The sequence below is a fragment of the Terrapene carolina genome, unplaced genomic scaffold (assembly GCF_002925995.2).
Source record: "Terrapene carolina triunguis isolate 2854851 unplaced genomic scaffold, T_m_triunguis-2.0 Scaffold42, whole genome shotgun sequence".
Classification (NCBI taxonomy): Eukaryota; Metazoa; Chordata; order Testudines; family Emydidae; genus Terrapene; species Terrapene triunguis.
This window is the reverse complement of record NW_020664393.1, coordinates 75,001,400-75,025,460: the sequence shown is the minus strand read 5'-3', so window position 1 is coordinate 75,025,460 and position 24,061 is coordinate 75,001,400. Positions and strand designations below refer to the sequence as shown.

Genomic DNA, 24,061 nt, shown 5'->3' with positions numbered 1-24,061 from the left:
GGAATATGGAGCCTTTCACCTCTGGGTCACTGGTGTGGCTTTGATTAGGGTCATTACTCATTACCATTTAAAAGCTTACCGGTGACCTTTGCAAAGTGAGTTGGAGGTCCTAGTGGAAAAGTGTCCACATAAAAACACCACGACGATTGACACCATCTAATGACAACGAATTTTGGCCACTGCCAACACAGGGCAGATATGAATTCTGATTAGGGTAAACTCCTGTCCCCTTTGAAGTCAATTGCAAAACTCCCATTGGCTTCACTGGGATAGGATTTCACTGCTGGTGTTGAAAAGTTCCTTATCCCATTGCTTATATCCCTGCATAATCCACTCCCTACTCACTTAATTCATAAACTCAGAACTTTAAGGCCAGAAGGGACCATTATGACATCTAGTCTGACCTCCTACATAGCACAGACCAGAGAACCTCAGCCAACAATTTCTACATCAAGCCCAGATCTTCTATTTTGAGCTGTAGCATATCTTTTAGAAAGATACCCAGTCTTGATTTAAAGACTTTGAGTGATGGAGAATCCACCGTGTCCTTAAGTCACTTCTTCCAATAGTTAATAACCCTCATCTGACGAAGTGGGTATTCACCCACGAAAGCTTATGCTCCAATATGTCTGTTAGTCTATAAGGTGCCACAGGACTCTTTGTCGCTTTTTACAGATCCAGACTAACACGGCTACCCCTCTGATACTTGTTAAAAAACTGCCCGTTATCTCTAGTTTGAATGTGTTTAGCTTCAGCTTCCAACCATTGACATATCACTCGTCCGTTAAACTTTCACTCCGCATGTTCTGCTCAATATCTCAACTCTAGCGTTGCATCAACTCTAGTTTGTTTGTTTGTTTTTGCATGGAAAAATATACATGTTGAGAGAGAGAGAAATTGGTAGACCAAGATTTAAACAGCCCACTTATGTACAAAATAATGTTCAGTGAACAAGAAATTTTAGCCAACCTGAAGTTTTGCGTACCTGCCTGTTGTGGAAATTGCAGATCAGAATGGAAATCAAGTGGTGCTATGTGATATGCCTGCTTGTCTGCCAAATACTAGTGCACGGCTTGAGGGTGGAGGGTGGCCCTGGGTGAGAAAGAAAGCAGGAGTGAGGATGCTGTAGTCCAGACTTGGCAGAATTTGCACTGACTTCAATAATAATTAATTAATAATAATAAATAAATACTTAGCTCTTATATAGCACTTAGGAGAAATATGTGAGTTAAGGGTGTAGGAGTAGAGGGCTTGGCCCAAAATGATTTTAAAAATAAAGCTTTTAATTGCCAGGAATCTTTTCTAACTGTAGTGCATGCTTGTCTGCAGGCTAATACAGTGTGTGCCGCTGGTTATGGCTATTTCTTTCATCTCTCGCCTGAGGGACCATCACAAACTCCTCTTCTCGCCTTCAGTAAGAACACAGCCCATTCCTGCACAAGGTATTTGGGGATTCCCTTTGGTTAAAGATTTTTTTTTCTATAGCATGAACTGATTAAGGATTTTTCCCCCATAACATGGGTTATAATTGCAATAGATAATTAGGCTCTGTCCCTTTAAATATAGCTTCAGAGCTTTGTGTTCATTTAAAATCTTCTCTGATCTATAATAGGATCTCTCCACAGCAGAATGAAGTCATCTGATAATGATTCAGTTTGGTTTATTTCTCATGGATTATCTGTAAATAGTTTCCATTTCAAGTTTCAATTAGATACATCCTTTTTCGCTTCTAGTCGTCCTAAACTATTGTGTAGTCTTCATGTGTAGTGTTAACAGATGATGCATTTCACCCCAGAGGTGCTGCATTTCAGTAGCAGATGAAGTGATCCCTGTAGATTTAAGGTATTAAATTAGCAAAGCACTTAATCACCTGCTTAAATATAAGCATGTCCTTAAAGTTAAGCACATAAGCACCTGCTTAAGTGTTTTGATGAATAAGGATGGGATTACTCACAGGCTTGAAGTTAAGCAGGTGATTAAGTGCTTTATTGAATAGAACTGGAATTATTCACATATTTAAAACTAAGCATGTGATTAAGTTCTTTGCTGGATTGGAGTGTAAGTACTTTGAGATCCCATAGGGTACTACCGGTAGATATGCTATCTACATATATGATATTGCAATATAATTATTATTTCTGTAGTACCAAACATAGGAGGTTCTAGCAGGCTGTTGGAATCAAAACTTACCCTTACATTGTTGAATTCCAAATAGGAAGGGACTTTATGTCTCGATCCAATTAGTTCAGAGGCAGCAAAGTTGGCCAAAGTTTGATAGACGGATGGTAAGAGTACATAGCTGTCTTGTCTCAACCTGAGCATTAGCCCTCTTGTGGCGAATTCTGAAGGCATTTGCAAGAGAAATGGCATGGGTTTTAGAGAACTACTTCTGGACAAGGATTGTTTATATATATATGTGTGTGTGTGTGTGTGTGTGCCTATGCAGAGAACTAGTGCGGGCTTGGGCACTAAGATATCATGATAAGTATCATAGAAAAGCCTACACATAAATAAATATACAGAAAGAAAGTTGAGCATTCTCTTCCTTCATTTTTCTTCTTAACCAGGTACGGTCTCCTGGTGTATCCAGAATACCAGCCCAAACGTGCAGATGGCCTGGGCCCAGTTCTGTTCCAGAGCTTCACAGCCTGGAGAAATCAAGGCGGTGCTCAGGTATAATTTGTTGTAATTGTATTTTGGTAGTTCAGGACACTTCAGTGTAATCCTCAAAGGTGCAGCTCTCTCTGTACCCACTTTGATCAATTGGTACTGCAGAAGAGACCACTGTGATCATCCAGTTCAGTGGTTTTCAACCTTTTTTTTCATTTGTGGACCCCTAAAAAATGTTGAGTGGTGGTGTGGACCCCCTTGGAAATCTTAGACATAGTCTGGACCACAAGTTGAAAACCACTGATCTAGTCTGACTTCCAGCGTAATTCCTGCATCAGCCCCAATATCTTGTGGTGGAACTAGATCAGACTTTTTGGAAGGACATTCAAACTCATTTTTAAGATTCTAAATAATGGAGAATCCACCACCATGCTTTGGTTAATTCTTTCAATGGTTAATTACCCTCACTGTGAAAAAATGTGCATTTATGTCTAGTCTGAATTTGTCTAGCTTCAGTTGCCAGTCATTGAATCTAGGTATGCCTTTGTCTGCTAGACTAAAGAGCCCTATAGTACCTAATACCTTCTTCCCATGTAGGTACTTATAGGCTGTGATCAAGTCATCTCTTAACTGTCTCTTTCATAAACTAAAGGGATTGAGCTCCTAAAGTCCCTGTAAGACATGTTTCTAGTCTCAAATCCTTTCTGTGGCTCTTCTCTGTACACTGTTGAATTTTTCAACATCCTAGAATGGAATTTGCTGGTTCTGGAAAAGGTTACTTGTATGAAACAACATAAAGTTGACCAGTGTTTTCCAATTTTGGTCACCTTTTATCCGTCATGCTGACTCCGATAGCCAGGCTGCCAAACCAACCAATTTATTATTCTTTGTACCTTATTGCCCCATCGCATCATAATAATGAAGTTTAGTCTGTTTTCCCTGAATGTGCTACCCACCGATAGCTATCTTCCCATAATCATGTGGTTGTAAACAATACCTTGATTATGTTCAAGGAATGCCACTTTATAATACATCTTTTTTCCCCTTGTCTTCTTTAGCTATTGCTCTCTCCAGTAATTACAAAAATAGTATTTACAGCATTTTCAACCCTGGATATTGCTGACTATTTAGTCTCATTTTTTCCAGTGCAGTTTTTGTATCAACATGGAAATAACTTGTAAGAGTTCAAAGCTATTTTTCTGAATCCTTGCAAACAGGAGTAAAGAATTAAGGGTGAGATTTTCAAAGAAAAATTAGATGCTCGACTTCTATTTGTGCCTTTGACAATCTCCCCCTTCTGCTACACAATGGTGAAAGGCTAATAATGAACCACAGAACTTTTCTGAATTTATTATTATTTTAAATAGATTTTTAGTAGCCGCAACCTGGAACTCCGAAATTTCCAGATCTATGCTTGCAAAGATTTTGGAATTGACATCGTAGAAAGCCTTGGAAACACCACTGTTGCTAACAGCTTATTACTTGGACACCTTGGTCAAAAGGTAAGAACTCCAGTAGCTGTTTTCATTCTGTTTTTTCAGCCCACACTATTGTAAAAAGGTCCTTCTTACAGACTAGTATCAGACCCAATAGAAGGAAATACAAAAGCCAACTTCTCCAGAAGAGATTTAGCTGTTTTCTCAGTGCCAGCTTCACTTAAGCTCTGAGCTTTGAGAAACCTCCATACCAGGGGTCGGCAACCTTTCAAAAGTGGTGTGCCGAGTCTTCATTTATTCATTCTAATTTAAGGTTTCACGTGTCAGTAATACATTTTAATGTTTTTAGAAGGTCTCTTTCTATAAGTCTATAATATATAACTAAACTATTGTTGTATGTAAAGTAAAAAAGGTTTTTAAAATGTATAAGAAACTTCATTTAAAATTAAATTAAAATGCAGAGCCCCCCGGACCGGTGGCCAGGACCTGGGCAGTGTGAGTGCCACTGAAAATCAGTTTGCGTGCCGCCTTTGGCACGCGTGCTATAGGTTGCCTACCCCTGCTCCATATCTTGAATAATAAGGGCCTACGTTTCTTCCATTCCACCTGAAAAACAGCACTCTAGCAGTACAGTGCCCATAACACCATGCAAGAGCATTGATTCCGTACTGAATGAGAGGGAAGTGTGCCAGCAACATTACCCTTCAAAGTCAGTGGCTTCATAATATTAGCTGCCTCTATTTTAGGATGGTAGTAGAGGGAAGTACAATAAGGTTATAAAAACTGGTTATAATGTCACTTTTCACATACCAGGTTCTACAGGTTATACTGTATATCCAAGTACAAGCTCTGTCCAGACACAAAAAGTAAAACTGAGCCAGAGACAGAATTTCCAGTCTGTGGGCAAGTCCAATTTTTTTTAAAAGTCCAATTTGGAATGAAAAACTGAAATTTCCCACAGAAAAAAATTCAGAAGAGTGTTGATTTGAGACCATCGAAACATTTCATTTGATATTTGTTTAAGTTTTTAAACATAGGCTATATATGCATAATATTAAATATTATATTGAAATTAATATTATAATAGAGTGTAACAGACTAAACGGAAGGAATTGAAATGACACTTTTGAAATGAAACACTTAACAGTATCAAAAATGACAGATTTTGACACTGCTGAAGTGAAATATTTTGATTTTTTTCCATTAATTTTTTTTTGTCAAAAATTGACACATTCCCATGAAACATTTAGATTTAAACTAAATGTAGTTGTTGATAGAAAACTGTTCTGTTGATAATATTTTGGCCAGCTCTTACCATCATGAATTTTAACCTTTTACAAAAACGCCCGGCCAGCATATAACCAGGTGTCACGAAAAATTTAGTCTAATGGCCTGAGCACAAGTCTGGGAGTCGGGTACACAATTCCAGTCGTGACACTGATACACCTTGTGATCTTTTGGGAAATATTTTTAACCTTTCTGTCGATTCCTCACTCTGTAAAACATTCAAATGAAATGTTTTGATGGTCTCAAATCAACAGTCTTCTGAATTATTTTCTGTGGGAAGTTTCAGCTCTTCATTCCAATTCTGAGAATTAAGTCATCTTTGAAAAATACGATCAAGTGCTAACTGTTATTATTTATGACAGTAAATTGAATTCATGACAGTAAATTCAATCTTCACTATGTGCTTGTGCAGCATCTTGCACAATAAGGTTCCCATTCTGACTGAGTCTTCTGGGTGGTACTGGAATGCAAACCGTTTAATTAATAATAGAATCTTAGCAACAGCTGCCCACAGCTTTCTTTTTCACATTTTTCTGCTCTGGTTTCTAATGCAGCTTACTGAATTGCTTGGGGTACATTGCCAATCTGATTGGCTGATGGATATATTTTTTTAAAAGGCTAATTTATAAGCCTGGGGAAGACAGTATTTTAATGTAGTGGATTGATCCATAAAGGAGTACAGAGCTCAAGTAAAGCTACGGCCCCCAACAAGTAATCTTCCAGTGTTCTAGCTGCACAGTGAATTGCTCTCAGACTTGAAGGGATGGCTCTCTTTGTTTGTGTTGTTACCGGATCCATGGGAGAACTCCAGTGCTTTACTTGTTAAGAGATGTTGAGGCGCTCAGCTGTGCGTTGTTCCTCACTGCCCCCCAAGGGTGTGATTATCTTTGATTATCTCACGATAAGAGTTGCCTTGTCATAATTTACATCTTAATTTATGTAATTCTCCCTTTAATAATGATGTCTCTTTAACATCAATTAAAACTTTGTGACATGAATTTAACAGGAACATTGGCTATTCTGCTCTGCCAGCGTTTTTGTTTTTTTAAAAGCTGCCTTTAAGCAGATTATTAATTTTTTTTGAAATATTAGGAAAATTGAAATTGGGTCCTGTCATAAACATACAGATAAAGTTCAGAGTGGGGAGGGAACCCTGACAGGTCCTCAGTCCTTTAGTGCTGTGGTATCTGGGCCTGAGCAAAAGCTGACGGAAGTCCATAAAAAGGTTCCTGTTTACTTCAGTGGGCTTTGGATCAGGGCCTTTACTTCTTTCAGTGAGTGAACCAGATGCATATGCATTGCATGTAAAAGAAAGCGTTAACCCTGATAAAGACAGATTGTCCAAGGCAGGTGATGCACGTTTGGGGAGGAGGAAAGAGTGAAACAGTCTTCTAAAAATATTTGAAGGGTGAAAACATTAAGGAAGGAAACAGCTGGTGCAATGTGAAGCAAAGGGATATAATTAGGGGCGATGGGATGGACATGAATAAATCAAAAAAGTAGGTAGGAAAAAAAACATTCTAAGAGCGAAATCTGTCTGGTCTGTGGAACCCCATGTTGAGGCATTAGCTCTGTACTGACTTGGAACCAAGTTCTTCACCTAGAGAATCTCCAACTTCTCTCCTTGGGGAGGACTCAAGGGAAATGGCAGAGCCCCTGTCTCTTAAAGGGACAATGCCATCTTTAATGGTATTAAACCAGCTAATTAAAAAAAATCCTGTTGCTGATAGAGTACCTTTAAATTGCATTTTTGATTCATGTGTTTAAATTTCCTTGATACAATATTTGTGTAGGGTTTTGGTTGTGCTTTCTGCTGACGAGGGTCTTTCCAAGATAGTGGGTGGGCCCCAAACCAACATCAGCAGATGGGGTCATGCCAGCTCCTCTTCCACTCTCCACACCATCTCTGTGCATACGATTGCTCCCAGCAGCAGCACATGGACTAGCAGATGGGACCCGCCATCCCCATGTCTCCTTGTGCTATGTCCTGGAAGGGCTACTGTCATCTTGTTCCTGTCCATTTTCTCTTTCTGGTTGTGTTTTTTGCTTCTTTGCCTATGTTTTTTGTTTGTTTGTTTTTTCACCCTTATCTTTTCTTCTTTCTCCATATTGAGGGGGTGGGGGAAGGGATAGCTCAGTGGTTTGAGCATTGGCCTGCTACACCCAGGGCTGTGAGTTCAATCCTTGAGGGGGCCATTTAGGGATCTGGGGCAAAAATCTGTCTGGGGATTGGTCCTGCTTTGAGCAGGGGGTTGGACTAGAACCTCCTGAGGTCCCTTTCAGCCATGATAGTCTATGATTTATTTGCTGTCTGATTTCCCATCCTTTGTGTGCTCTCAAGTTTTGCCTGGATCAGATCCTCAGATGGTGTAAATTGGTCCCAGCTTTGTGGACTTCAAAGGAGCTACGTTAATTTGCAGCAGCTGAGGATCTGGACCCTGAGCTTATTTCACTCGGGAGACCCAAATGCTGACGTGTTCGGCTGTGCTCTTTACTTTCATCTTGCAGGACAGTAGCTGTATGTCAGCAGGGCTGAAAACGCCCCAAAGGCACGAACTGTTGGTTTCCAATACATCTTTCATGAACTTCGATATTAGCACCTGCACTGCAATCAGCACCTGTTCTGGCTGTTACCAAGGCCAGGGTAAGTTACATTTACACTGACACGCTGACATAGCAGAGTCTGAAAAATCCTTGAGTTCTGTAAAGTTTGGTATTGCCTTTGTGATTTTATTTCCTTCACCGAGAGGCATCTCTAGAGTTTGGTAGCTGTATCCTGGAGGAAGGATGATCCACTGACGAGGGCACTACCGTGGGACTCGGGAGACCTGGGTTTAATTCTTTGCCTTTCCACAGACTTCCTGTATGACTTTAGACAAGTTACCTAGTCTCTTTGTACCTCAGTTTCCCCCCCTCCCTGTCTCTGGGTATGTCTACACTACGGGATTAATCCGAATTTAGATAATTCGAATTTGGGAAACAGGTTGTATAAATTCGATTGTGCGCGGCCACACTAAGCACATTAATTCGGTTTTTAACCACATTAATTCGGTGGTGTGCGGCCACACTACCCCATTAATTTAAACACAGTAATTCGGTGGTGTGCGGCCACACTACCCCATTAATTTAAACACAGTAATTCGGTGGTGTGCGGCCACACTAACCCTAATTCGAATTAACAAAATCGATTTAGGCGCTACTCCGCTCGTCGAGGTGGAGTACAGAAATCGATTTTAAGTGCCCTTTAATTCGAATTAACTGGCTCTGTAGTGTGGACGGGTGAAGGGTTAATTCGGATTAACGCAGCTAAATCCGAATTAAAGTCGTAGTGTAGACCAGGCCTCAGAGTGGTGTTGTGAGGATAAACCCATTAAAATTTGGAGGTGCTCAGATGCTGTGGGAAGGAGGGTCATAGAAAAAAATTATGTAGTTGTCCTGCAAACAGAGGTGAAAGTAAGCTGGTACGGTCTGGTACGATGTACTGGCAAGAGCCAGTCTGCTGTGCCGAACTGGACCGGCTTCCGCGGCGGTGATTTAAAGGGCCCAGAGCTCCAGCTGCTGCGGGGATCCACGGGCCCTTTAAATCCCCGCCAAAGCTCTGGCAGCCGGGCTAGGGTGGGGATTTAAAGGGCCTGGAGCTCCGGCCACTGCGGGGAACCCTGGGCCCTTTAATTTGCCCCTGAGCCCTGAGGCTCCCAGCCGCCTCCCACAGCCAGAGCCCCAGGGCCTTTAAATCTTGAAAAGCCCCACCTCTTCTGGTTGAGGCCACGCCTCTTCCGGTTGAGGCCACGCCCCCGCTCAGGACTCCGGGATACCGGTAAGTCCTTTAAATTCACAGAATCACAGAATATCAGGGTTGGAAGGGACCTCAGGAGATCATCTAGTCCAACCCCCTGCTCAAAGCAGGACCAATCCCCAGACAGATTTTTACTCCAGTTCCCTAAATGGCCCCCTCAAGGATTGAACTGACAACCCTGGGTTTAGCAGGCCAATGCTCAAACCACTGAGCTATTCCTCCCCCAATGGCCCAGAATTAAGCTTTGTCGATTGAGAGCTTATACTGCTGGCAATATATATATATATATATATATATATATATACACATACACACATACTTTCACCCCTGCCTGCAAAGCAACACATGTCTGCTAACCTGGGCCATCTCTGGGCCATAATTTTAGGTGGGAGCATTATAACTCCACCCCTTGGACAAATAGGTGTTCATTAGGATGTTTTTGAAAGTAGTCCTCAGTGTTCTGATATCACTGGTGGGCTGAAGCACGGGAGTCTCCTTACAGCCTTTTTTCTGCTTTGCCAGTCCCTTACTGCAGTTTGCTCACCCATGTCTGGGGCTCTGGGTGCAGATGCTGCACATGGATTCTCTACCTGGAAGAGCCAGGCTGGTAAACTGACAGCCATGAATGCTGCATAGATTTGAGACGAAGATGTTCCCTCCCCCCAACCATGATTTAATTTTCCTATTTCTCTGAGTTTGGGACAATTATTCAGAAGCCCCATTGGGACGCAGGGATAGGAATTAACACGTTCATTTGTTAATATTCCTTTTTCGGGGGGTAATACTTCAACATAGTGGTATATTCTGTAATCACTACAACACATCTTCATAGAATTTCAATGAGGTTGTACGTCAGGCCACCCTAAATCTTCAGTGAATTTGCCTGAGATAATGTTTGGAAACAAAGAATTCGTCTGAGTTTTCAAGAGCTACCCAAAGGCTCTTTGAAGAAAGTTCCAACCGCAATTACCTGTTAAATGTGTGTGTATGTGTAATTATAAACTATATTAAAAACATACACTTTCCTGCAAAAATGGTGAAAAATACTTCAGCAATGGAGATCAAATGGCACCAGGGGGGCAAAATCTGCCCGCAAAGTAACTTCAGCTGTGCAATAGGACGGTCCTATATTAACAAACAGTGATTAGTGAACAAAAATGCTATGTTTGGTTTGCTTTGGGCCCTGGACCGGGTGCGGGGGGAGTTATGAGCCTATTTGATTATTTTAGTTTGGGGCCAACCTACTGTTACTGCTGCGTCTGAATCCAGTGCTCAAACCAAAAGACCTGTCAGAGGTAGGATACTGGACTAGGTGGCTCTTGGGTCTATGCAGTAAGGCCATTCCTATGACCATGCGTCCCGTCTGGTTATGATTCTTCTGTTTAAAATATTTAATTATCTAGTCAGTCGGTAGAACCAATAACATGTGACGTATGTGACCAACCACGCAACAGACCCAGGGTGTGGAGGTCTGCAGGTTCCCCTTTCTGTCCCAAGCAGCCATTTATCTGACAGGAAGCTGAGTTGAGGTTAACCCCTTGTTCACCGGGGGACGGAGGGGGAGGGGAAGGTAGGTAGTGCCCCTGCACCCAGTCAGACAAAGGTGTGATGTTGCAATTCTGAATGGTTGCTTGTTTCCCCAGGTGGATTTACAGTGAGAGCTGAACAGTTGGCATTCCTGAATTCACCCAACCAGGCATCATTCCCGTTTCCCCATTCGGCCATCCTCGGAGATCTGGATGGGTCCCTCACAGGACAGGAGGGAAGTCACCTTCTTGCTTCTATGGACACACTTGCAGCTTCCTGCGTGGCCAGTGCTAACTTCAGTCACGCTGCTAGGGGGAGTGTTTGTGGAAGGAACGTTATTTTTCACCGTATGTCTATTGGTTTGTAAGTAGCAAGTACATCTTTGCAAGATTAGGTCTGGGCTGGGCTTTTATGTTCCATATTGGGAAGAGGTATCAGGTCTGGGCTCAGTTGTGGAACTAAGGAAGGCTAAAATTAATCCCAGCTCTGCAATGGCCTCTCTCTATGGTCCTAGGCAAATCACTTACCCTTATTATCTTGGTTTCTATATCTGTAAAATCCGAGCTTGTCCAAGGGGAAGGTTGGACCTTAAAAACCCGATTCTCATTTATTCTACAGTCCCTTCACATAACTCTGGCAGTGCAAAGGAGCCTTAAAGTAGATGTAGTTGTAATGTATGCCAATTGTACAGCCCTTCAGAGTGGTGTAAATGGGCCTTAGTGTAAATGAAAACCAGGCCTCTGTGTATCTCAAGATGGGCCCTGAAACTGAGGTAACCAAAACTAGTGGACACTTTTGGCCTAAATGACTTGCCCAAGGTCACAGAGTTTATGGCAGAATTGGGAATTAAACCCAGATTTCTGGTCTCCACCAGATATTTTTAGACAATTAAGAGAGCATCACAGGTAATGGAGGATTAAAGAAAAAAGTTTGAATTACATTAAATTCAAAACAAGGAGAATGTTCTTACAACTTTTTTCCCGAATTGCTCCCCAAGTGTGGATTGTTCTGAAGGTAATGGCTGATTACACCTATCACTGGCAAACTCACTTCAGTTCAGTCTAATTCATTTTCCATGTTAATTTAATGAACTTTCAGTTTCATATAATACTATTCATATTGGAGCCAGCATTTCATGGTCATACAGGTTGAGCTACCATTGAATCAGCAGCCATACTGTTTATACGTGTACTAGAATGATAGAATCATAGGGTTAGGAGGGACCGCAAGGGTCATCTAGTCTGACCCCCTGCCAAGCCGCAGGATTAAATACGCTGATTTATTTAATTAACAAAAAAAACTTTACAATAGATTAATTTCTGGAATTCTATTTCAGTTGTCTTTTTCTTGCTGACACCATTAGGATGTATGTAGCCTTTCATGTCCCTGCTTCATAGAAACATAGGAGTGGAAGGTGCCTTCTGTGTCATCAAATCAAGTCCCCTGCTGTTGTATAAACTTTCCTTCTCTTGCCATAAGGTGCTAAAGCACCTTGCATGGGGGTTCCCATCAGACCTCACTAGCTAAGCAGGGTTAGGCTAGGTCAGTACACAGAGTCTCCTTACCCAGCTAAGCTCACAGCAGCTCCTATGCTCAGCATTGAGAACAGAGTTTGTAGTTCTCATCTTCAAAGCTATTTCTGGGACTGGTCCTAGCTCCCTGAGGGTCTTTCCTCACTCTACATGATTATGAATTCCCGCTACAGCAAGGGACTAAGCTGCTGGAGTAAAGGATATGTCACCCTCAAGGGTGAGCCTTTGTGTTTGTGGGAGACAAAGCTTTTTTGGTAAATCACCGGTGGCTTCACTCCCGGTAGCGCTTAGCGTTCCTATGATTCCCACCACCTCCAGACAGAAACGTAAAACCCATTTCTCTGACCTGACACCATAGACAAACCCAAGACAAAAACCTACTGACCGTGGGGTGCATAGAATTCAGTTAATGTATTAACTCTTTGAGCATGTCTATAGTGGAACTGCAGGTGTAATTTCCACCTCAGGTGGACATCCCTGCACTGGTTCTGATTGAGCTAGCATGCTAAAAACAGCAGTGTAGCCACAGCGGTGCAGTGAGACAGACTAGCTGCCCCAAGTACGATCCCATCTGAAACCCTAGATGCATACTTGGGCACCTAGCCTGTCTGCCACTCACGCTGCCACAGCTACACTCCTATTATTAGCACGCTAGTGTGGGTATGTCTACCCTGACTGGAAATTATACCTCCAGATCCAATGCACGCAAGCCCTTAGAGCTTGTAAGGTACTCAGATACTACAATGATGAATGTAGGATAAGGATACATAGTCTAGGTAGATAAGAGACCTGAGTGGTGTTCGTTGTTAATGTAGCAGCTCATAGACTCATAGACTTTAAGGTCAGAAGGGACCATTATGGTCATCTAGTCTGACCTCCCGCATGATGCAGGCCACAAAAGCTGACCCACCCACTTTCCCTTAACTCAGCTGTTGAAGTCTCCAGATCGTGATTTAAAGACTTCAAGTCGCAGAGAATCCTCCAGCTTGCGACCCCTGCCCCATGCTGCGGAGAAAGGCGAAAAACCTCCAGGGCCTCTGCCAATCTACCCTGGAGGAAAATTCCTTCCCGACCCCAAATATGGCGATCAGTAGAACCCCGAGCATACAGGCAAGATTCTCCAGCCGGACCCGCATTTTACCAGCGATGGCATGTTATTGCCTAATTGACTAAAATCACGTTATCCCATCAAACCATTCCCTCCATAAACTTATCTAGCCTAATCTTGAAGCCAGAGAGGTCTTTTGCCCCCACCGTTTCCCTCGGAAGACTGTTCCAAAATTTCACCCCTCTGATGGTTAGAAACCTTTGTCTAATTTCAAGCCTAAACTTCCCCACGGCCAGTTTATATCCATTTGTTCTCGTGTCCACATTAGTACTGAGCTGAAATAATTCCTCTCCCTCCCTGGTATTTATCCCTCTGATATATTTAAAGAGAGCAATCATATCTCCCCTCAGCCTTCTTTTGGTTAGGCTAAACAATCCGAGCTCCTCGAGTCTCCTTTCATAGGAAAGGTTTTCCATTCCTCGGATCATCCTAGTGGCCCTTCTCTGTACCCGTTCCAGTTTGAGTTCATCCTTTTTAAACATAGGAGACCAGAACTGCACACAGTACTCCAAATGAGGTCTCACCAGTGCCTTGTATAACGGAAGCAGCTGGCGCTCTACCCTTTAAATCAACACTATACTAATTCCCCAGCACTGTGGTTCTGCACATGTCCAGCCCAAGTCCTCACCACTCATCCCTGAAGAGTCCATGGCACTTTTCACAGGAGTAGCAGAACTAACCCCACTGTCCCTGGGGAATTACATTCTACCGCTATGATTTCAGTTGATTATGTTGTTCTTCCTGGGCCAAATCTTTACACCAGCTCAGGATATGACCCCCGCTGACTGCAATGTGGTCTCGTGGTTACAGCAGAGGATTCTGAGTCAGGAGACCTGGGTTTTGTAGTGACCATTGCCACTAACATTGGGCAATCCAACCATTTGCTATGCCACTTATGCCCCCATCGAAAAAAGGGGATTATGATAATTAATAGAGCTGGATGAAGATCTTTCCTCCATATTTTTTATTTCTTGGATGAAAAATGGCTTCTCAACAAAATGAAAATTTTCACAAAAAAAATTTGTTTAAAAAATTGTTTTAAAGATTTTTTGGACAAAAATAAGAAATATTCTTTTTTGCTTCCTTTTTTTCCCTGAGGGAGAGGAATCACTTCCTGAGCAGCTCAGGTAATGAACTATCTTTTGGAAAGCACATTCAGACCCTTGATTGAGAGTACCACTTTTTATTTTGTAACAGGACTTCTCAGCCTTCAGATATAAAGGCTCCCAATAGCATCACATGAGGCACTTAATCCAAAAGCCTTTAGAAATTCTAAATACATTAGAAGGCAGGATGGTTCAGTAGTTAGGGCATTATCCTAGGACTGGAGACCTGGTTAAATTCCCTGCTCCTCCACAGATTTCTAGTGTGACCCTGCGCAAGTCACTTAGGCCCAGATTTTTAACGGCCCAGAAGTTTAAATCCCATTGACTCTCAATGGGATTTTGGTTCCTAACGGCCTAAATGCCTTTTGAAAATGAGATTTAGGCTCCTAAATCAGTTAGGTGTTGCAATGCTGAGCATCGCAACACCCAATTACCTTTAAAAATCTGGGCCATAGCCTCTCTGTGCCTCAATTCTCCATCTGTAAAATGCGGATAATACCTTATAGGCAGGGCCGGCTCCAGGCACCAGGCACCCAAGCATGTGCTTGGGGCGGCGCCTGGAGGGGGGCGGCACAGGGGGGCGCTCTGGCCCGAGAGCGGCGCCGCGATCGGGCTCGCCGCCCTCCCCCGGTGCTCTGGCCGCCGGGGGCTCTCCGCCCTGCTCCCGGCGCTCTGGCTGCCGGGGGGCGGGGGGGAGAGCGGAGAGCCCCGGCCGGGCTTGCCGCCCTCCTCCCGGCGCTCTGGCCGCCGGAGGCTCTCCGCCCTTCCCCCGGCGCTCTGGCCGCCGGGGGGGAGAGCGGAGAGCCCCTGCTCCAAGGGGGGGGGGGCGGCCACTGGCTTTTTTGCCTAGGGCGGCAAAAAAGCCAGAGCCGGCCCTGCTTATAGGGGTGTGGTGAGGATAAATGCATTAAAGATTGAGAGGTGCTCGGGTACTATGGTGATGGAGGCCACATAAGTACCTAAAATAGATGATGTGTTGTCTCTCCTTGAGAATCACCCTCCAGATTAAGGTGCACAATTTACCCTCCCTATTCTATTATACTCTTCTCCTTGCCAGCCTGCTTCTTTCTTTGCACTGCAAGTGAAGGTGTGATTGTAGCAAGGGTAGACATAGCCATGCTAGCTTTAATCTAGCTAGCACGGGTCTCTCTAGTAGTGAAGACGTGGCAGCACAGACATCCATGTGGGCTAACAACCCGACTACATACCCAGCGGGCTCGTACGGGGATGGCTAGCCTGCACTGAAGCCCCTGCCGCCACATGGTCACTACTATTGTTTCCCACACTGGCTATATTAAAGCTAGCATGGGTATGCTCACACATGCTACAATTGCATCCTCATTTGCTGTCTAGATGTACCAGAAATGTAAATGAGAAACAGGCCCCATATTTCCTAAGCCCAGTCACGTGACATGAGGTGAAGAAGGGTCATGTGATTAAAAAAACACCTGAGTATCCCTGTCATTTAGTTCTGCCTCCTGTTTGCTCCATAGAGAGGAAAATATATTGTGGTGGCGAGTCACCGTGTAAACACCTGTTTGGACCCCTTTACAATGTGCCAGTGGCATAAGGCCTTAGGGTATGCCTATGCTGGAGATGTGATTTCCAGCTTGCCTAGACATACAAAAATAGCAGTGTAACTGCAGCTGCACAGGCAGCAGGGTGGGGCTAGCCACCCCGAGTAGGTACCTAGGGTTCAGACAGGAATCTCTACGTGACTAGGCCATCCCGCTGCCTGTGCAGCCATGGCTCACTGTTATTTTAGAGTGCTAGTTCGATTTAAGCTAGCGTGGGTACATCTACCCGAGCTGGGGGTTACACCTCCAGCTCCAGTGTAAACATAAACTTAGTGTAAATGACAATCAGGCTCATAACAAGACAGAACAAGGAGCAATGGTCTCAAGTTGCAGCGGTGGAGGTCCAGGTTGGATATTAGGAAACACTATTTCACTAGGAGGGTGGTGAAGCACTGGAATGGGTTACCTGGGGAGGTGGTGGAATCTCCATCCTTAGAGGTTTTTAAAGCCCGGCTTGACAAAGCCCTGGCTGGGATGATTTAGTTGGGGATTGGTTCTGCTTTGAGCAGGGGATTGGACTAGATGACCTCCTGAGGTCTCTTCCAAACCTAATCTTCTATGATTCTAAAGTTCAGTTTCCTACCAGATCTCCTGTGTGTCAGACTCTTTCTAAAATGCTCAGGTAGAGGCAAATTTCTCACTTCACCTTTGATGGACATATAGCTCCAATGTGCTATTCCAGTTCACCTCTTGTTGCTACTGCTGCCTGTGTGCTGGACTGGTTACTGCATTTGCGTTGCTGGCAGCTAAAGGAGAAATGTTGCTTAGCCAAACGTTACCACTACTGCTCATAGAGGGAGGATACATTAGAATTGCTCTCTCTTAAGAAAAGTGTTTTAACATATGAAAAAAAAAATCACTCCAGCTTTTTGATTCCCCCTCCCCAAGCCCCTCATCATTTCATTTTCTGTTTAGTGTACAAATCTGTACCATTTTCCGGTTTTGCTGTTTCAAGTTCGTTGCACACTGGCAGCAGTGCTGAAGAGCGCTGTCAAGTGGATGTAAATAATTCAGAGCCTTCGTATTATTCATGTTTTAGAAGAAGGAAAAACATTTCCAAATAGGAAAAAAAAAGTTGCTGTATAATTGCAGAACTGGGGGACATTTTCTGTAGCCTTCAGCTACATAGAAACTTCCCATGGAAATACTATTTCTACTCACTTCCACTAAACCAAAAGTCTGTAATCAGTGGGATTACGGAGTTGTATGGTTTAGTGGATCAGGCACTAAACCGGGAGTAAGGAGACCTGTGTCCTATTCCTGGCTCTGCCATGTGGCCTGAGGCAAGTTACTTCCCTTCCCACTCTTTGGGAGAGGAAGTAACTTGTGTTGTCTATTTAGATTGTCTTGTCTATTTGTCTTGTCTGTTTAGATTGCAAGCTCTTGGGGGCAGAGGCTCTCTCTTATTCTATGTACATACAGCCCCTAGCTCAGTGATGCCCCAGTCTTGACTGAGGCCTCGGGGTACCCTCAGAATATAAATGATAATAATGAATAAAAAGTGGTGGTGCACTTCTCTAATAGATATTCAGATCCCTCTTGTTCCTTCCAGTTCACAATGCCAATGGGTCTTGGGGGGTGAGCAGAACTAACAATTAATTAGAACCTTAGATCCCAGCATTTATGAACTTGGGGAAAGTTTGAATCTGGCATTCAACGTTGCCCTTCACTGCAGGTGGATGGCTTAATAGTTTAGGCTAGTTGCAGCAGGGGTCTTTGGCTCTTTCCTTTTCTTTCCGGCTAGCCTCCCTCCTCTTTCCATTCTTTCCAAGAGCAGGGAGTCAGCTGATACCAAAGATACTTGGCAGCACTACTTCCCAAAGCCAGCTGCTAGCCTGTCCTCCAGTGGAATGTTTTCTGAACTGAGTAACCCTCCTCCATGGAGATCAAGAGCATCTTCTCTATGCTATTTCCAGATCTCACTCTCCTGAGTGTGCACTACCAGCCAAATCACCATCATGTTAAGTTGAAAGAACATCAGCTTGCAGCCCGGAACATCAGCCCACATAGTGTGCATTCAAATAGAGTATAGGTCAAAGAGTCTTCATTCACAGGGACGGTGCTCTACAAATGGACTCGTCAGGGAAATGTGGAGGGAAGTGAATAAGGGGCTACAGAGAATGAAAGATTAAAGTAAATATTTACAGCATGACCAGAGGATGTCTTGGAGGAAGATGGATTGCATCCAGAGGTATTGAAGGTTGTAAACAAGAAAGAGGGAATGGTTTATGAAAGTGTAACTAGGGAAAATGGGAAGAAGTTGAGAAAGGAAAACTGGGAAGCAGGGACAATTTCCTCACAATGAAGTCTATTGGTCTTGGATAATCTCCCCGGAGAATGGTGAAAGAAAGTACTATCATTTGAATAATTTAAAACTGGACTGGGCAAAGCACAAAAAATATACTGTAGGGAATAATTCTGCATGGCGTCTCCAGGCATGATGCAGATGGCCTTCTAGCTGGTGGAATTTTCCATCTATGATCACAGTACCACTGGTGCTTCCTCAGAGCCATGTAATGCAGGAGACAAGGTTTCTATCTGATCTGTTAATGCTGTTGGAGTGGATTGTATCTAAAAGGGGGGGAAAGACCCTGATGGCAAATGTTAAGAATCAAACCCAGATCACTGGAGTCTCAGTGTAGTGCTGTAGCCACAAGACTATCCTCCTTTTCTTATGCAGACAGAAGTTTTCTAAGGCTATTAACAAAATACTCTAGAGTCCGGCCATCAGAATCTCACTCTGATTCCATAGTGTTGGAAATACTGTGTATTTTTGTTTAAAGAGAATGGAACAGATGCTCGGTTGCACAGCAATAAATGCAGTGACTGACATGGAGTTGCTTCAGATTTACCCTAGTGTAAAGAGATCAGAATTTGGTCCTATTTGCCTGAATCTTGATTCAGTGTTTTTTTGCTTTCGTGTCATGTTGATATTAACCCAAATGCACCATGTTTGCTTGTCGTGCTGTTACTTGGCAGGAGATATTAAGGAGGGAAGAGAGAGTTGAATTCAGCACGCCTTGAAAATGACCCTTTATGGCTGCGTATATAAATGAATCCGTTCCATGGAGTCACTTTAGGGAGGTTGGGATCAGGATCTCAAATTCACAGCTGCCTGCTATTCCTACTCTGGGCCAAACTTAAGCCCTTAATATAGAACTAGTAAAGAATTAATTCCCCCCCCCCCAGACACACACACAGACACTGCCATAAAAAAAAAAGGGGAAAAAATTTTTTTTTTTTTTTTTTTTTTCCAGAATATGTAGGGAGTTTGACAATATTTCAAAGAAAATCCAGTTTTGGCTTCTGAAAATCCTTGAAATCTTTGATTTTTTGGTTTTCATTTTTTTGATCAATACCCAATTGAAAAATACCCCTCCCCCCCAAAGAGGACATTTTTGCAAAAACATTTCTATTTTGTCAAAAAAAATCATTATTTTTTTGTTACAAATAGTAGATGGTCGAATTTGTACCTGTTCTATCTGAATCTAAAACCCCAAGAACTTTGAGGGAAATATGGATCTGGAGCCAAACTTTGCATTCTTGATCCATATCTCTATAAAAAGAGCATTTTCTATCAAGTCCAGTTGAAATTTAAACTAATGTGTCACTTAAACTGCCCTGGAAGGGCTCTTTACATCTTTTAAAAATGTAATTGAAGCTTATAAAAGTCTTTATAAATCTACATGCGCGAAAGTTATTGAGTGCTGTGAAGAACAGCGTATGCCATGGTGTAGTGTTGAGTGGCTGCAGGCTAGATACGGTCGCTCAAAATGCCACTGCTAACCATATTATCTTGAAAATGTGAGTCCCTATTAATATTAAAATAAATTCTCATTAAAAAATTGTCATAATGTGATTAAGTGACTTTAAAAGTTTCTTCTCCTCATGCATGATTTTTACAAGAAGAAAGCATTAGAATAATCTCCATTACACAGCACCTTCCATCCCAAGGAATTCTAAAAACACTGAGCTGAGTAAACTTTATACAGTCCAGGGGTAACTTTGCAATTCGCTCAGTTTCATCTGCCTCCACTGCGGAATTTTGAAAGCCAGGATCTTTGCCCAGCTCCAGCCTTGCAACTGAGCCTTTTATTGCTTCTCTCCTTTATTTTGCTGGAGAGGAAGAGATTAGCTCACTTTTTGATTACCTTAATTCCTAAATCTGGTCTAATATCCTCTCCTGTAGTGCATGCACTTGCTACAAACACAGCAGTCCTTGATGTGCCAGTGTAAAAGGAATCGTGAACCCCCTACTTCTATGACTTCAAGAGAAGAGTTCAAATGATTACTCTAGTTTTGCTTCTCCTTTGATCTTTACTTACCTTGGTGCCTATGTGTGTACCTCTTCCCACGTCAAACACATGCAAAGCCACACTTTTCCACTCACTACACTGTTGCCCTCGGTACACACATCTTCGCTAAACACACACACTTATTCACACATAAAGACGCCTTTCCTACACTTACACACACTCTTCTGTTAGCTTAAATTGGTCTCGTCAGGGGTCATGTGATGTGGTTTAGCTGGTGAGCATTTAACAGCTGGACGCTGGCTGTTCAATTAACAAGCCTACCTGTTTGAATTTCCTTCCTGTGTCCGGCTTGCTACTCTGTATTTCTTCCATAATTGATTGGTCCTAAGATTGAATTGATTTTTAGTGTAATGTTCATGGACAATGGCAGTACGGCTATGAGGCAAATTATGGCAGTCCCAAAATGCATGCTTCCAAATTTTCAGTGATTGCCTCAGTTCTGGATTCCCAACTTGAAACACCTCATGTCTGATTTTCAGAACTGTATATCCTCAGCATCTCTGAAAACCAGGCACAAAAGGCCTGATTCTTCTCATACTTATACCAGTGTAAATCAGGAGAATATCCACTGAAGATAGGAGTTACATCATGCAAGGGAGATAAGAATCACATTCCCAGTCTTTGGACTTGGGTACACACATTTAGTGACAATATCTAAAGGTTTTGAACCTCCGCAATTAAATATATATATATATATATATATATATATATATATATTTTTTTTTTTTCCTGGGTCCACCACCTAAACGATAAGAGTTTGCTGTAGTCATTGTTTGCATTTAGCCTCCATTTGTACAACAGTAAATTAGAGTATTGACACAAATGTTTGCAGCCCCATTTGAAGGGAGCTGGTATTTGATTTCCTGTTTTAAGGAGATGGATAATCATAATGGGTTATTTCACAAATGTACCAAACAGAATGCATTTAGAGATAAACACAGCGCCTGCCTCCATACGCAGAGATATGGAGCCTTAGGATAAGAAAGCTAATGGTAAACATAAACAGGAGAGTTAATATTTGTTCTCCTTGGTGCTGTTGATTGGTTCAGCAAATCCTTCGTGGGCCATCTATGTTCAACAGCTCTACACAGTACACTTGAGCTAAATTACATAACAGTTTATACAGCCGCAATGGTAAATTGTGATTCAGATTGTAAAGTTCTGTCTCGTAACTATGCCATATTTCTAAAGCAAATTACTCCTTAATTGAATTACTCCACTTTGATATAAAAATACAGCACTGTCAATGAGTCATCCATTTTTTTCTGATACAGTTTGTAAAAGCTTCCGACTGTTTAAAGCAGGGGTTAATTTTGCATTAAGACCACTGCCTCCTGGTTTCTTTCAAATAAAGCCAGGGGAAGTTCAGGGAAAGGCTTTTTCTTTCGGTAATGAAGCTCTCTCATGTTAATGATCCATGCAGGCTCCCTTGGCTCCTTTGAATTAGAAATACTTGTGCCTGTGCTCCTCTGCTTCATTAACATTAAAGAGAGGTAGATTGGTGGCTATTTAGGGCACAGTGAAATTGTTGGCTATTTAGGGCAAATGAAAATGATGCTAATTGTGGCGGGTAAATTCCATTAGCGGTGTCGTCCCATTTTGGAGTTCCTTTGGCAAGGATATGAAAACAAGCACAGGGGCATCCTTTTGAAAGGAACGTGAGATCAACGTCAGGGTTAACTTGGACGAACTAACTCTTGCATAAAGTGGCAGGGCCCTCCCAAAACCTGGTTTGATTATTTTGGTGCTGAGGCCGGGTTAGGGTGCATGTGTTGGAGAGCTGGGGACAAAGCATTCCCAGTTGAGGTGATCCAGCTGTGGAACAAACTTCCAGAGGCTATTCAGGGAACATGGAGTATGACTGTCCTCAGGAAACGTTGCAAAACCTTCCTTTTTGGAAAGGCCTTCCCACCACAGGAATGACACTCACACCCCTTCCACCCAAAAAGCTCCAAACAACCAAAACGAAAAACAACCCCCAATCAACCGAAAACAAAGAGTAAATGAATAAAACCTAAAGAGAAAAAAACAAAAAAACCCACAAACCTTATCCCAGATTGAGTTTTTAGCCAAAACGGGAGAAATGCCAGTGATTCCATGAAGACAAGGGACTTTGCCATTGTTACTGATGATACATGCAAGGCACTCTCCTACTATGGTGGTGGGCAGCAGTGCAAAACTGTATGACTGACAGATTGTACCCAGGCTGGTTTGCCCAGCCTGAATTTCCTGTCCACTTTTACACCTATTAAAGGATGCTAGTTGAGAGCTCCCATGGAAAAACTGCCTCGAACACCCAGTTGCCTGTGGGCTTCAATATAATGCAGAGATTCTGTGAAAATAGAAAAACAAAAGGGACATGTTTCACTGAAGCTGGGGATTGTGGCCCTGAATCTCCTCTCACTTGCTGTGGTTTTACATCACTGTTGCACCATTGGTTTCACTGGAGTTACTCCTGATTTACACTAGTGTAAGTGAGAAGAGAATCAGAGCCTCTGTCACATGAGTACCCTCAGCTCACTCTGATAGTGCTATTACTCGTATGAAGGTTTTCCTCCGCACCTGAGCAGGTGTGAAAGTGCTCACAACCTATGACAGTACTCTAGTGCTTGTCAGTTGCTTGCTTAATTAGTGTGAATACCTTGGCCCATCTGATGGCTACAAGGGGAAGTTTATTAGTAGTGAACTACCTATTGAACCCTTCTAAGCTCCTTCCAGTCAGTTTCTATTGTTCTATTCTCCACACTCCCCTCCACCCACTATCCTGCTGCTGAGTGTTCTGTAAAAGGCAATAATCCTGGGAAGCGGCACGGGCCGAGGTATGTGCTGGCCACCCTTCCCGCAGCCCCCATTGGCCTGGAGCGGTGAACCGCATCCAGTGGGAGCTGCAATCGGCCGAACCTGCGGACGCTGCAGGTAAACAAACCGTCCGGGCCCGCCAGCTGATTTCCCTGATGGGCAGCATGCCAAAGGTTGCCGATCCCTGATCTAAGCTTTAGAAACTTTGCATGCACTAGAGAGAAAAAAATGCTGGATCTGAGCAACAGCTCCTGGAAAATCCAAGGGTTTGTTTAATGTTCAGCATGCATCTTCCTAAAATATCAGCATATACAAAATTCACAACACATCCACTTTTTAGGACCTGCTAGATATATCAGGACCAAAATTCAGTCCTGGTGTAAGCCCAGTGAAGTCCTTGAAGGCTGAAGCACCTGGCATTGGCACTGTTGGAAGACAGGATACTGGGCAAGATGGACCTTTGGTTTGACCCATTATGGCCGCTCTTATGTTCTTACAATTTGGGGGACAATAAGGGGCAAGAGAGGGCTGTCCTATGGTAATAGCTGTTTAAAAGCTTTGCGGTAATCAACATGGGTGAATCTAGTAATTCCAGCTGTACTTTATTCTTTTTAGCACTGGAATTCAGTCATCTTAACTACAATGTGTCTCACACACATGAATGTTGTCATTATTACTGTACATTGTTGAGTAGTTTTTGATGGACTGGACTGGAGCTAGGTGAGAAATGGGAAATTAGAGAAGAAGTATTTTTTTGAGTTTTTCGTTGGATGATCAGATAAATGGTTCTATGAAATCATCACCTGTTTTGTGAGGAGTTGACTAACCAAACAGTGGTCTATGATGCGATCCACACTCTCTCTTTCAAGTCTCCTCCTTTGTGCAGGAGCTGAAAAAGATATTTGTGAGCCTAAATGACATATGCTTCCCATTGTTTAATGGCCATTTTATAGATATTATTCATATA

The 24,061-nt window shown here is 42.8% G+C and overlaps 1 protein-coding gene across 1 annotated transcript in view; it reads left to right on the top strand.

Moving 5' to 3' along the window:
• PKHD1 (PKHD1 ciliary IPT domain containing fibrocystin/polyductin) overlaps nt 1-24,061 on the top strand; it is a 323,564-nt gene that overhangs the window by 145,037 nt on the left and 154,466 nt on the right. The window contains exons 32-36 of the mRNA XM_029911885.1: nt 1,330-1,442; nt 2,568-2,673; nt 3,978-4,112; nt 7,842-7,977; nt 10,773-11,019. Of these exons, the coding sequence (XP_029767745.1) occupies nt 1,330-1,442; nt 2,568-2,673; nt 3,978-4,112; nt 7,842-7,977; nt 10,773-11,019 (737 nt within the window). The remainder of the gene's footprint in view (nt 1-1,329; nt 1,443-2,567; nt 2,674-3,977; nt 4,113-7,841; nt 7,978-10,772; nt 11,020-24,061) is intronic.